Below are 14,172 nucleotides of genomic sequence, written 5' to 3'. Positions count from 1 at the left end.
CATATATTGTCACAATGAATGATTGTAGCCGTTCTAAGTATTTCCTTGGTCCTATTTCAGATATGGCTGAACGGGGACAAGTTCGAATTACTCCAAGTGGGAGTTCTTGAAGTTAAGGAATGAGACAACATAGAAGAATACGCCGTCGCAGGACTTATTTCTATAATGATTCAGACTCGGAACCTGAAGTCATCGGGAATATCCCAAGAGCGAGGCAAAATGAGTTAAGGGATCGAAGGGCTGAATGAGGGGAATGAGAAAAGAAATTTAGGGAGTTTAAGGAATTTAAAATGGGTCCTGATACTTCCATTCCTGAATATGTACACCTTTTTAGGTTAAAAGAGCTGAATTGGCTAATTACATAGAAATTACTAATTGAGAAGCATTAGCTATTTTAGCAGACTCTCTTTTTGAGAGCCTTGGGGTGAAATTTTAATTGAGATTTATCATGATATTTGGCCTAGTGTACCTTTTAGCGTATATGTGCAAGAGTTAGTGTTCGATTGGTACATGTATATCCTAGCAAACATGTAGATTGTTATTATGTTTTTTTATCTTAATGAAATTTAAATTATGTTATTTGTTTCACCAGTTACATACATTGTTTATTGTATTCTTTTATTTTTTAATGGATTGAGACTTGAGATAAAGTACACAGTACACACTAAGAAGTGATTTTAATATTAATTAAAATATTTAGATATAGATGATGAATGGAAACGTAATGACCTTTCGATTCTATACTAAATGCAGAATTAATATTATAATTAATTTACTTGAGTGTGTAATCATATGCATAAATTGACTGAAGTATATATTGATGAGTTAAACTTGTAATATTATCTCTAATAACAGACATGGTATCAAAAAGTATCATTGCTGACTTGAACAAGGGTGACAAACTGAATGGTGAAAATTACGACATCTGGAGTCGTAAGATGTGGTATGTACTCGAAGAGCACGATGCTCTTGAAAGTATTAACCATTCTACAAGTCACCCAGAGGAGGGTAACACTGTCCAACACAGGAGGGATCTGGAAACATTCAATGTTTGAAAAAAGAAAGAATCCACTGCACGTAAAATTATTGTAAGTTCAGTTGCTGATGATCTCATCCACGAATGTGAGCATGCTCAAGCCATGTGGGCACATTTAAGAGAGGCATATGGGGGTACAACTGTGACTCGCCTTCGACAGCTGACAATCAAGTTTGACACGTACAAAAAACGTCATGATCACGATGTCAAGCAACATCTAAGGGTGATGTCAAATATGATTGTTCAACTCAAAAGTGTTGGCCATGTTCTCTCTAATGAGCAGCAGGTTCAAGCAGTGATTAGGTCTCTTCCCAATAATTGGGAACATTTGAAGGTTAACTTGACCCACAATGATAGCATCAAAACTTTTGCTAATGTTGCCCGTCATGTGGAGCTTGAAGACGAGCGGCTTGGTGTTGCTAAAGCTGTACCTAATGCCTTTGTGGCAAAATTAAGTGGTACAAAGAGATCAAGCTTCAAACGCAAGAGAAATTGAAAAAATGACGGAAAGGGTAAGGAGACCGGAGAAGGACCCTTAAAAAAAAGAAACAAGCTAAATTCCAAGAAAGGAAAATGGTTCTACAAGAAGAAAGACAAGAGCAATATGAAGTGCTACAATTGCCAAGTCCCAGGGCATTTTGCTCGTGAGTGCACTGAGCAAAAAAAGGCAGCATTTCAAAATGTCTCTTAGTGCTATATATATTTCTAGCATTGTTTTACAAACTGAATCTTATCCTGTGTGGATTGTAGATTCAGGGGCCAGTCGGCCATGTGAGCCGCGATAGAGAAGTATTTATAGAGTTTCGTCGAGTTCCACCTGGATCAAAGCATGTATATGTGAAAAATAATGCAAAGCTTGAAGTCAAAAGGATAGGCACTTGCAGAATGGACATGCGTGGTGGCCGATCTTTGATGTTTCATGACGTCCTATATGTTCCAGAGATTCGACGAAACTTAGTCTCTGTGTCTGTTCTTCTAGATTTAGATTTCAATTTGAACTTTAGATGCAATGGTCTTAGAATTACTCAAGACAATATTTTTTATGGTTTTGGACATCGTTATGATGGTTTAATTGTCTTAGATTGTAATCCTTCTACGTACAACTATTATGTTGACCGTTGTGTTATGGCATATTATTCTAGTAACAATGATGTTGATGTTATTACATGACATGCAAGATTAGGTCACATAGGGCAGGATCGAATGAATAGATTGGCTAAGAAAGGACATTTAGTTTCTTTCTCTAAAATTGAAATGCCAACTTGCAAAATTGTCTCGCCAAAAAGATTACACGTAAACCATTTGGAAAGGCTAAGAGAGCCGATTTTTCATTGCAATTAATCCATTCTGATATTTGTGGTCTAATGAATGTGAGGGCTAGGCCTGGTGCTTTATATTTCATTACGTTCATTGATGATTTCACACTCTTTGCTTATGTCTATTTGATTTCTCATAAATCTGAAGCATTAGAATACTTTAAGAAATATTTGAATGAAGTTGAGAATCAATTAGACAAAAGAATTAAAACCTTAAGAACCGATAGAGGGCGTGAATATCTATCAAAAGAATTTGAAGAATTGTATAATGAAAAGGGCATCACCAGACAGTTAACTATTCTGTACACACCTCAACAAAATGGTATAGTAGAAAGGAGGAATAGAATACTACTGGACATGATAAGGTCCATGATGGCGTAGGCAAATTTACCTATCTCCTTTTGGGGAGATGCGTTATTGACTGCAACTTACATATTGAACAAAGTTCCTTCTGAATCAGTTTCTTCCACTCCTTATGAGCTATGGATTGATCATAAACCAAACTTAAAGGATTTACGACCTTGAGGTTGTGCTGCATATATAAAAGATTCTTTTTGCAAGTTTGGTAAATTAGATCCAAAAGGCAAGAAATGTATCTTTATAAGATATTCAAAACACTCCAAAATGTATGTGTTCATTGGTGAATTAGACGATGGAGGAGTTACTAAGATTGAATAGCGAGATGTCATATTTTTGGAAAATAATTTTCCAAAGAAGGGCGAGGTAACGAATGGAGAGCCTTTTTATGAAATGTTGAACTGAGACAGTCAGCAAGTGTCTTCTGACACAGTTGATAATCAAATTGATCAAGATCTTATTCTTGATCCCAAAATCCTTCTAACGAACCTGAATTTCAATTACGAAAGAGTGCCAGGAAAATATACCCAAACATACTTATGAAATAGAAGATTATACTTTCTTGGTATCTCCCATAGAAATGGATGAGCCAAAATCTGTGACTGAGGCTTTATTTATGACCAATGGGATGACCACATAAAAGATCTATTTATGACCTGAGGCAATCTTCAAGGCAATGGTATTTGAGATTTCACAAGAAGGTGATCTCGTATGATTTCACCATGATCAATGAAGACCATTGCATTTATGTGAAGAAGTCCAATGGGATGTTTGTAATTCTTTCTCTTTATGTAGTCGATATTTTATTAGCCGAAAATAATATGGAGTATTTGAAAACTATCAAGTCATGGCTTTCAAAGTCATTTGACATGAAAGATATGGGTGAGGCAGACTATATCCTTGGAGTTAAGATCCAAAGAGACCGTTCCAAAAAGTTATTGAGTCTATCTCAAAAAACTTATATAAAGAAAATTTTGGAGCGTTTTCGCATGAATAGTTGCAAATTCATTGATGCTCCTACATCGAGAGGTGAAACTTTAAGCCTTGAAATGTGTCCCAAGACTGAAAATGAAAAGGAAGACTTGTCTCGATTTCCATATTCAAGTGCTGTCGGGAGCTTGATGTACGCTATGATGTGTACTCGCCCAGACTTTTGTTATGCCGTAGGTCTAGTTAGCAGGTATCAATCCAATCCAATCCTGGAAGAGATCATTGGAAAGCTGTAAAGAGAATTTTTAGATACCTTAAGGGAACTGCAAATTATTCACTATGTTATAATGGAAACAATTTATCCGTGAAAGGATATACAGATGCTGATTGGGCTGGTGACTGGAATGATAGAAAATTAGCATTCGGTTATGCCTTCTTACTTAATGGTGGTGCTATATCATGGAAAAGTAAGAAACAAACCTGTACAACCCTTTCAATGAAGGAATCTGAGTTCGTGGCTTGTGCGTCTGCAGTACAAGAAGTTGTTTGGTTGAAGAGATTCTTTGAGCATTTGGATATTACAAAGAACTCTTAGGGTCCCATGGCTCTATATTGTGATAGTCAAGCGGCTATTGCATATACAAAAGATCTCAAGTATTACACTAAGGCCAAATACATTGACATCAAGTATAACTTTATGAGACACATGGTAACAAGTGCAAAGATAAAGTTACAATACATTCCTATGCAAAGTATGATAGCTGATCCTTTTACAAAGGCGATATCTAGAGACCTAGGTTTGTGAAGGATATGAACATATTTATGTATGGTAAAATGACTTTAGTATTATAATATACTCATCAATATTTGACTCTTGAATTTATGCTTATATCTCGTATGCATGTGATGAATGTTTTGTTGATAAAGTGTGTCAAACAAGTCGCGATTTTGGCTTTCTCACACGAACGATCGCCTCTTACGTTAAGAATCGTGAAGAGATGAGACCTTATACAACCTTGGATAATGCGAGGTTATATTTACTTGTAAAAGTCGGTCTTAACAACTAATCAGACTTACGAATTTTACTATTCGATTATGATATGTTTTGTAAGCCAGATACGAGTTTCTCTAAGAAGATGGTTTGAGGATTATTGAAGTGGAAAACTCGGGTTAGACATTTGGAGGTGTCTAGACCAAATCTGTACGGTGTTGAATGATTAAAGGAATAAGGCACACACGCCAATATAAGGTGAGAACACTGTAACATATGTTTCATACCACGTGTGCTATCGACCACGGGATAATGGAAGAATGAATCCCTGCTTCTTCATTGTGTGAGATCCCAAATAAGTTATATCAACTTTTATTAGAATACCTTTTGACCTTTTACTGTCTCTTAAGGTGCCAATCAGTGTTTCTACTTTAGCATGCCACTAATAGCTACGAGTGATTCAATAATGCAGTGCATGTCTAGGAAAGCAGTTGATTTGGAATGGAAAGATTCGAGTAGAAATGGAAGACGACTAAAATTTAATAATTTAACTTGTATTCATAGGTCGATCATTACACTTACCATGAGGGTATTTGGTGTAATTGTGGATACAAAGTTAAATATGAACTCGAGTTCATCTCTTATCGAGGATGAGGGATCGGATAACTAGCTACTAGAGTAGCCAACAATGTCTGTAATATTGCTAATAATAATAAGATCCTCATGATAGTAGTGAATCCTTTCTGTATGTGATTGGAATTCTACGTAGAGCTATTAAACAACCTTAAAGGGTGTAAGAATATTATAGCTCTTAATGCTCGCAAGTCGCACGAACTATTTGCTAGTATGAATTACGTGTGTTATTGTCATGGTACTAGCTTGGATCTAGTCCACCATGTGCAAAGTGGCAGATGTAGGATATTGGGTTTTAAGTTACGGTTCGCCCATGTGGACTGACCCGATCCGTTTAGAAAGAGGATAGGATTGGAAGGTTACAAGGAAGTTACCCTGGCAGTTTAAACCAATACAACCACTATTAATAGTGGGGAATTAATATATAAAGGTGTGAGAAAAATCTGAAAAAAATAGTTCTCTCAATCTGTCCAAGAAGTAACGTACTTCTTCTCCTTCTTTCATCTCCAATACGCACAAAGATAAAGATGTATTTAGTTTGTGGAAATACACTTTGTTTCCTAGTGATTCAAAGGTTGATTTGGGGCAATTCTTTTGGTGGTGAGTTCAACGGTTTCTGCTGCATCAATAAGGTACACGACTCATTGTTCTCGCCCCTCGCTTTTATCTATGAAAAAAAAGGTGCTAATTGAAAGGGTAAAAAAAGGTACTAATTGAAAGGGAGAAAGTGCGATTAACTAGATAATTAATCTTAAAAATTAACAAATAAATTAAAAATTTCCCAAAGTATATATACAAGGAATATGTGTTACATTAGTTGGCTTTGAGTAAACATCAAAAGTGAATAAGTTTTTGCCGCCTAGGTTCCTTCATTGGAAAATAGTAATGTCAAAGAGTCACAGAACCCGAATCAACCAATAATAAAAAACACGTAGATATGGTCAACGATAAATGCCCTACAATTCAAAGTCAAATTTTTTCTAGAAAACCAAAGTTGGCCCTATAAGAATACAATTCTGCAAACGCGTAGTACCCGAGATAAACCAAATTACCAAACACAAAGTCTAAATTCTAAATCGTCATTCGCATAATAATCAGATCATCGATCATCGGAGATGTCGAATTACGAGGAACCAGCGGTAGGAATCCCCTACAACCCGGCTTATAACCAGGCTCCGATGCCTCAGCAAATCCACCACCAACAATATTACGTGGCTGAAAACCCTTATCAAGCAGGTATGATTCCATCAAACGTCATATATGGAGATCCCAAAGGTATTCCAATTCAGCAAACTATATACAGAGATACGCCTGCTCCTTTTAATTGCCTTCACTGTGGTAATACTGGTCTCACCCTCGTCAAGTAATTCTTCTCTTCCTTCTTTTTTACTTTTTTGTTAGATAATTGCAACTTTGGTCCTCATCTGTTGGTAAAATTTTAAATTTAATCCTCGTGATACTTGACCAAACAATTAACCTTTGAATAATTAGAACCTGTACTTTCACATTGGACTGAATTTGCACGTTTCAGTTTATGGAAGGATAAATTTGCTTAACTTATATCACAAGGACTAACATCACAATTTGGCAGTAACTGAGGGAGTAAAAGTGCAATCTATTTGTTTTTTGTTTGTCTTCTGCTTGTATGAAATCGTGTTGATAGATTTATTGTATGATCTTTTGGTGATGAGTTCTTGTTGGGAATAATATTCTGTGGAAGCATCATCAATAAAAGTAACAAAATATTTGTTATCGCCCATTGATTCAATTTCCATTGGGCCACAAACATCAGAATATACTAAATTAGGTATATTCAATTTTCTTTCAGATCGTCTGAAATGAGACTCTATGCTGCTTACCAAATAAACAGTAGTCACAAGGTTTTACCGTTGTACCTTTGGCATAAGAAATGAGTGATTTCTTGGCAAGAATCTGCAATCCCTTCTCGCTCATATGACCCATTCTTTTGTGCCACAAATCTGCAGAAATCTCATCTTGTGCCGCGTTCAATTCACCTTGGCATATTTCTGCATTTGTCCTGTACAACGTGCCACAAGCAACTCCCTTTGCAATCACCAATGATCCCTTATTAAGTCTCCTCTTCCAAATCTCCATGAAGAAATGTAGTTTTCACATCCAACTGCTCCACTTCAAGATCTAGGCTAGCTGCTAAGCTCAAAATTGTTTGAATAGAAGTCATTTTGACCACAGGTGAGAAAATTTCGTCAAAATCAATACCTTTCTTCTGTTCGAAGCCTTGAACCACCCATCGAGCTTTGTATCTGACCAGCTTGCCATTTCCATCTTTCAAGGGTAAAAGACCACTATAACACTCAAAAGAAATAACCCTCTTTTGATATTCTCACCTTACTACAATATCACTCACTCTCTATTTTTCTCACATACTATTTTCTTATACCCTGTCTGTGAAACCTCACTCTTTCTTTCTAACTCTCAGATATATTTTTCCTCTGAGATTGGTGTGTCAAAAATGAGAGCCGAAGCTCTCCTTTTATAGGCAGAGCCTCGCCTACTATATTTGACATTTCCTTCTGCACGCCTACCGAATTTGACACAAAAAAGAAAGAAATGTGGGCTACTAATCTAGAAAAAGAAGACAAAGGAAGAAAGTTGTCTTCCTTAATTTATGGGTTGGACCCCACAAATCTCCCCCTCCAGTCTCATTCACCTGAAGGAGGTAACACCAGAGGTTCTAGTTTGAGTGTATGCCGACAAATTCTTTGCATAGCTCAAACTAGTCTCTTGGTACCACTTTGGTCAGCATATCCGAAGGATTCTCACTTGTATGGATGTTCTTTACCTGCATAGACCCATCCTCTATCCTTGGCCTCTCTGATCTCCTCAGAGGTTGAGGTTGTTCTTCTTCTTGAGTGGGGTGCTCCACTTCCTCGATACCTTCATCAAGTTGCTCCCCCTGCTCGGCAACCTCATCGGTTGTACTTTCTGCACTTGTGGGATTGTTAGAAGTAGAAGGAATAGTAACAAGGTTAGGAATTATACCATTCTTCGCCTTTTCTGACATATCAGCAGCAATTCCAACTTCACTTTCTCGGAAGACTACATCTCTGCTTCTGATGACCTTCTTCTTTACAGGATCCCACAATCTGTACCCGAACTCTTCATCTCCATATCCGATAAATATGCAGGGAACAGATTTATCATCCAGCTTTGTTCTCTGCTCTTTTGGTACATGAAGTTTGACTCATTCATGAAAAGTCAAACATACCTAAAGACCTATTCTGATCCATGTGTATACTTCAAAAGATTTTTCGAGAATAACTTTATTATATTGTTGTTGTATGTGGATGACATGTTAATTGTAGGAAAAGACAAGGGGCTGAACGCAAAGTTGAAGAGAGATTTGTCCAAGTCATTTGATATGAAGGACTTGGGCCCAACACAACAAATTCTAGGGATGAAGATAGTTCTCGAGAGAACGAGTAGAAAGTTGTGGCTATCTCAGGAGAAGTATATTGAACGTGTACTAGAACGCTTCAACATGAAGAATGCTAAGCCAGTCAGCACACCTCTTGCTAGTTATCTAAAGTTGAGCAAAAAGATGTGTCCTACAACAGAGGAGGAGAAATGGAACATGGCTAGAGTTCCTTATTCTTCAGCAGTCGGAAGCTTGATGTATGCAATGGTATGCACTAGACCTGATATTGCTTACGCAGTTGGTGTTGTCAGCAGGTTTCTTGAAAATCATGGAAAAGAACATTGGGAAGCAGTCAAGTGGATACTCAGGTACCTAAGAGGTACCACAGGAGATTGTTTCTGCTTTGGAGTATCAGATCCAATCTTGAAGGGCTATACAGATGCTGATATGGCAGGTGATATTGATAACAGAAAATCCACTACTGGATATTTGCTTAAATTTTCAGGGGGAGCTATATCATGACAGTCGAGGTTGCAGAAGTGTGTCGCACTCTCTACAACTGAAGCGGAGTATATTGCCACTACTGAAGCTGGCAAAGATATGGTATGGCTCAAACGGTTCCTTCAAGAGCTTGGATTGCATCAGAAGGATTATGTCGTCTATTGTGACAGTCAAAGTGCAATAGACCTGAGCAAAAACACCATGTATCATGCAAGGACGAAGCATATCGACGTGAGATATCATTGGATTTGAGAAAGGATAGAGAATGGGTCTATGCAGGTAAAAAAAATCCATACAAGTGAGAATCCTTCAGATATGCTGACCAAAGTGGTACCAAGAGATAAGTTTGAGCTATGCAAAGAACTTGTCGGCATACACTCAAACTAGAACCTTCGGTGTTACCTCCTTCAGGTGAATGAGACTGGAGGGGGAGATTTGTGGGGTCCAACCCATAAATTAAGGAAGACAACTTTCTTCCTTTTGTCTTCTTTTTCTAGATTAGCAGCCCACGTTTCTTTCTTTTTTGTGTCAAAATCGGTAGGCGTGTAGAAGGAAATGTCAAATGTAGTAGGCGAGGCTCTGCCTATAAAAGGAGAGCTTCGGCTCTCATTTTTGACACACCAATCTCAGAGGAAAAATATATCTAAGAGTTAGGAAGAAAGAGTGAGGTTTCACAGACAGGGCATAAGAAAATAGTCTGTGAGAAAAATAGAGAGTGAGTGATATTGTAGTGAGGTGAGAATATCAAAAGAGGGTTATTTCTTTTGAGTGTTGTAGTGGTCTTTTGAGTATTTTACTCGGACCTACAAAGTGTAAAATTTCTTGGTATAGTGATATCAGTTGCTCTTCTCAGAGCCGTAGTTTTTTCCCTTATTCAAAAGGGTTTTCCACGTAAAAATCTTGGTATCATTGTTACTCTTTTATTCTTGTTAATTACCGTATCTCGGTGCTACATTATTATTCCGCTTTTATTACCATGAATATTATTTTTGTAGGGGGTTTATTCCTAACAGTTCTCACTGGATATTAATTTAGCTTACCTTTATTAAGGAATCAATTGATATCCCAAATGGAGTGGAATGGATATTAGTTGATTTCTGTAGCTGCCTAAACTAATAAAACATAAAATGTAGTTGAGTCTAACTAGTTTTAGTAATATTAGTGGTAGTTTCTTTCTTTCTTTTTTTGGTGGATAAAGGTGGTGTTCGGAACAACTTGCATGGACCTGAACTATAAAACCTGTATTTTTCCCTCCAATATATGTATGGATAACTCCCACCAAGATTTAGGCTAATGAAAGAATCACATGGCTCTTTTAAACCTCCGGTGGGATTCACGGAAGTAGTAGTAGTGATAGTTATTACGTATCGTTTATTCAACAAACCCTCTAAAAATTGGAGTGGACTTTTGTGGAAGTCTAATATCCTAATATATTTCTAGCACTTCCAATGAGAATCAGGTTCCTGCATTAATGAAACACCAAAGTAGTGTACAGCGTATTTATGGACTAGTTTGGCATTTTTCCTGTAGAAGAACCGATAAATAAATAAACATGTCTCTGTCTCTCTTGTCCGCTAACTGCATCATCAGTTTAGATGGATGAGGAAAAATCAGGAAGTTGGAACAGAGTTTATAAGAGCATACCTCTGCGTATCCGGTAGCTTTAACTAAGGCAGGGTGCAGTAGTTTTATGCATATTGGGACATGGGGCATGCAAACACAGTGTTACTTTTTCTATCTGTAGATAAATCTTGGTGTAAAGCGAACAATCACTTTTTCATTCGATAGCTTAATCTGGATTGTAGTTTGTAACAGAGTGAAATTCTTTCTTCCCTTCCCTTTATCTTTGGATCTTGGCTAAAAAGCTGATGACTGTGCTCTATATCTTATTTTGGCAAACACAGTCCCTAACCCACTTTCATTGATATCAAAAGAAGTAACAGGAGTGAAGCTTTAGTATACCTAAATGGCCTATCTTCATTCCCTTGTAACTATGTATTGCAGATAATCATTAGTTTTACTGTTGCTAGAGTTAGACCATGTTTATGTAGATATTGTTGGTGATATGGATTTACCAAGCCCTTTCAAATGGTATATACCAATATTTGAGTAAATAGTTTTCATGCTTTCAAAGTTTGAGCATCAGAACCCATTTCTGAACTTGGTATACATTATAGTTTATTTTTGAGTTAAGTGTATCGGTGATCCTTTTGATAGGTACTTAATCAAGCTTCATCCCACAAACATTCTTCTCCAGATCTCTTCACTGGCAGGCCGTTACCCTTACCTGAAATAAAAGGGTTTCTTGTGGTCTTAAAGATGCTAAAGAAACGAACTGTTGCAATACTTACCGAGACTTGTGATATTTGCACCCTAGACAGACATTATGATGTTTTCCTCTGCTAGTTGTCTACTGCAGTCGCACTTCTAAGAGTAGAGAAGTGCCCCTTGGGGGAAAAGAGAACTGACTTCAATTTTCCTATCTCACTGGCTAGCCCCATATAAAAAATTGCATGGCTAGAGTCCACCAGCTCCTATAGTTAGAAGCCCAAAACAAAAGGACCTATACGACAAACCAACACATGCTTTAGCATGATTTATTTCGTGGACTGTGTAACTGGCCAAGTTTAATGTACAAGGAGCAGAGATAGATGGTCATATAAGGAGCAGACACGGGAAGATAATTAATACACACACCTACATACTTGTACACCCACATGTACCGGTGTATATATGTTCTGCATGTGTATGCATATTGTGTTCTAGCTCATAGGCGATTCAGCTAAATTTGTATCGCAGTTGCATATCACATGCAGCAATAAGGGATACTGTTAAGCTCAAAGGAGCTCACTGTGGTGCCTCTCTATCTTCCTCCTTTATAGGCCTTGGCTATCTTATCTCTTTACTAGAAAACGTAACATATGCAATGATCCTTGCACAGAAAACATGGCAGCCTAAGTATATTCCAAAGTTCTAAATTCCTTCCCCATAGTGCAGTGGTTGCTAATCAATAACGTGCAACCTTGCATACAACATAAGTCAAGGTCAAATACTGCTTCAATCAATTAGTGGAGGACCAAATTCTGATTCAAGTGTTAAAGACGGGATTAAGTACACGAGAAGGAACTTTTAGAGACTAATTAGAACTTCAGTCCATCTTTGGGGACTATAACATGTTATAATCTAGAATATTTTGGCGGGCCTAGAAAATTGATCGTGCCTCTCATTGAGGAGGGTAGGTGATATCGCTTACCCAAGAAAGGAGCATTTCCTGTTTGGTTTTTTGGCTCAAGGACACAAAGGATACTTAGAAATCTAATGTTGATTTTGTTAGCACTTGTGCAGCATGTGAACATTGTATGATGCAATTTCCTACTTTTCTTTTTTGTGAATGTTTGAGGCAATATCGCTTAGTCAGTTTTTTGAATATGCGCCTTCTAGATCCAAACTATGTTCTTAATTTGCCTTCATCACATAACCGATGTGTTTTACAACAACTTTGCTTCCAACTTCTCTTGTAGAGGTCCATCCAAAGTATGCACGTCAGCTACTTTTGAATATATGTCAGCTACTTGTTTGTTGGTAATCTATTTCTTGTGAATTTCTGATTCCTCCAATTCGTATTCCGTTTAGATCAAAACCTAGTCCTGCAGCTTTTGTTGGCTGCATGATGCCATTTATGCTTGGAGTATGCTTTCTCTGTCCATCAATGGATTGCCTCTGGCATAAGTATCATTATTGTCCAAGCTGTAATCAGAAGGTAACCGTCTTTTACTAATCCAACTCTATTCCTCGCCTAGTTTATGGAACTTTTATCAATTCTGAATTCGATGGTTACTTAAGTAAGTTTCCTCCGTTTTGTAGGTTGCCGATTATGAGAAATCCGATATTTGTGCAGTGGTGGACCCTCCAAACTGGGAACAGCCAAGTTTTGCCTTACCTGCATGAAAGCACAATCCTGGACTTTCTCACAACTCTTTGTTTTCGTTGTGTTGTTGTGTATATGTACGCATTTCTTGTTTGGTCGAGAGAATGGATGACCTAAAATGCAGTTTGTCGTTTGTCTTATCTTGTACATCAGTAACTAGAAGATGATCATTTGTAGAATGCTTCTGTAGTACTGTGCGAACCAGACTTTAGAATTATAGAATTATGGCAATTGATTAATAATGGAGGAATATCAGTTCACTAAACGTTACTCCTTTTGTGGTGCTGGTTGTTAAAGTTGTTATACTCTAGACTAGAGTCGATTGCTGTTGAGTCCCACATCGGGCGGGAGTTAACAAATGGGTCACCTGTCTTAGGTCCTCACGAGCTAGCTTTTGGAGTTGAGTTATCCTCAAGTTGCTCTTTTGTGTATCTCATCAAATGATGATGGAATATATTTTAGAAAGAACTACTGCCGCTATGCGTTGTCATTAAATTCAAGAATCAAAAGATAATCATATTTGCAGCTGGGCAGTGCTTACTGATATCAAAATCTGGAATTTATTCATAAAACCAATCAACTAACAAATGAACGTGAATGTTAATTAAGACAATTAGCCAATACGCCAGTTGTGTACTAGTCATTGTTGCAGATATCTAAAGGGTCTGGCGGGGAAAAACTTGTGAAGACTCCCTGTCTTATCATGTGAATGCTTTAAAGGCTCAAGTAAAGAACATCACACCGTTCAAAATTTACTTCATTCACGGCTTTCCTTTCCTTTATGTTCAATGTGATCTCCACTACTTGAATTAATCTTGAAACTGAAAAAACTCCAATTTTCCTGTTTTGGGTTCTTTGTTTGATCATTAAACAAGATCCTATATACTATGAAGGACTTGTCTTTCTTTCTCTTGAAGAATGGCATGGCAGCTAAGATGAAGAAAGGCTTTAAAAACTTCTGCAATGATGATTACTCTACTTCCACTCTCAACCAGCAACCAAATACAATATCATCAGTTGAACATCTCGTCTCCTCTCCCTACACAATGCAAACAACTAGTCCTGTTAATCATAGGCAAAAAG

The 14,172-nt window shown here is 37.4% G+C and overlaps 1 protein-coding gene across 1 annotated transcript; it reads left to right on the top strand.

Annotated features, from left to right (window-relative positions):
• Positions 1-6,222: 6,222 nt before the first annotated feature.
• On the top strand, positions 6,223-13,354 carry LOC104242953 (GSH-induced LITAF domain protein). Its single transcript, XM_009798063.2, has 3 exons — positions 6,223-6,626; positions 12,795-12,921; positions 13,026-13,354. Exons 1-3 carry the CDS (start codon positions 6,379-6,381, stop codon positions 13,107-13,109), a joined length of 459 nt encoding a protein of 152 aa, XP_009796365.1. The 5' UTR covers positions 6,223-6,378; the 3' UTR covers positions 13,110-13,354.
• Positions 13,355-14,172: the final 818 nt, after the last annotated feature.

Source organism: Nicotiana sylvestris, chromosome 11 (genome assembly GCF_000393655.2).
Source record: "Nicotiana sylvestris chromosome 11, ASM39365v2, whole genome shotgun sequence".
In the NCBI taxonomy this organism is placed as follows: domain Eukaryota; kingdom Viridiplantae; phylum Streptophyta; class Magnoliopsida; order Solanales; family Solanaceae; genus Nicotiana; species Nicotiana sylvestris.
The sequence above is the reverse complement of the archived record's forward strand: the minus strand, read 5'-3'. Positions and strand labels throughout refer to the sequence as shown.

Bases quoted from the DNA above. Each gene is read 5' to 3' on its own strand.
- LOC104242953 (XM_009798063.2), top strand. From the start codon at position 6,379: ATGTCGAATTACGAGGAACCAGCGGTAGGAATCCCCTACAACCCGGCT. The intron at 6,627-12,794 runs GTAATTCTTCTC...TATTCCGTTTAG, and splicing joins ACTGGTCTCACCCTCGTCAA to ATCAAAACCTAGTCCTGCAG. The intron at 12,922-13,025 runs GTAACCGTCTTT...TCCGTTTTGTAG, and splicing joins GTCCAAGCTGTAATCAGAAG to GTTGCCGATTATGAGAAATC.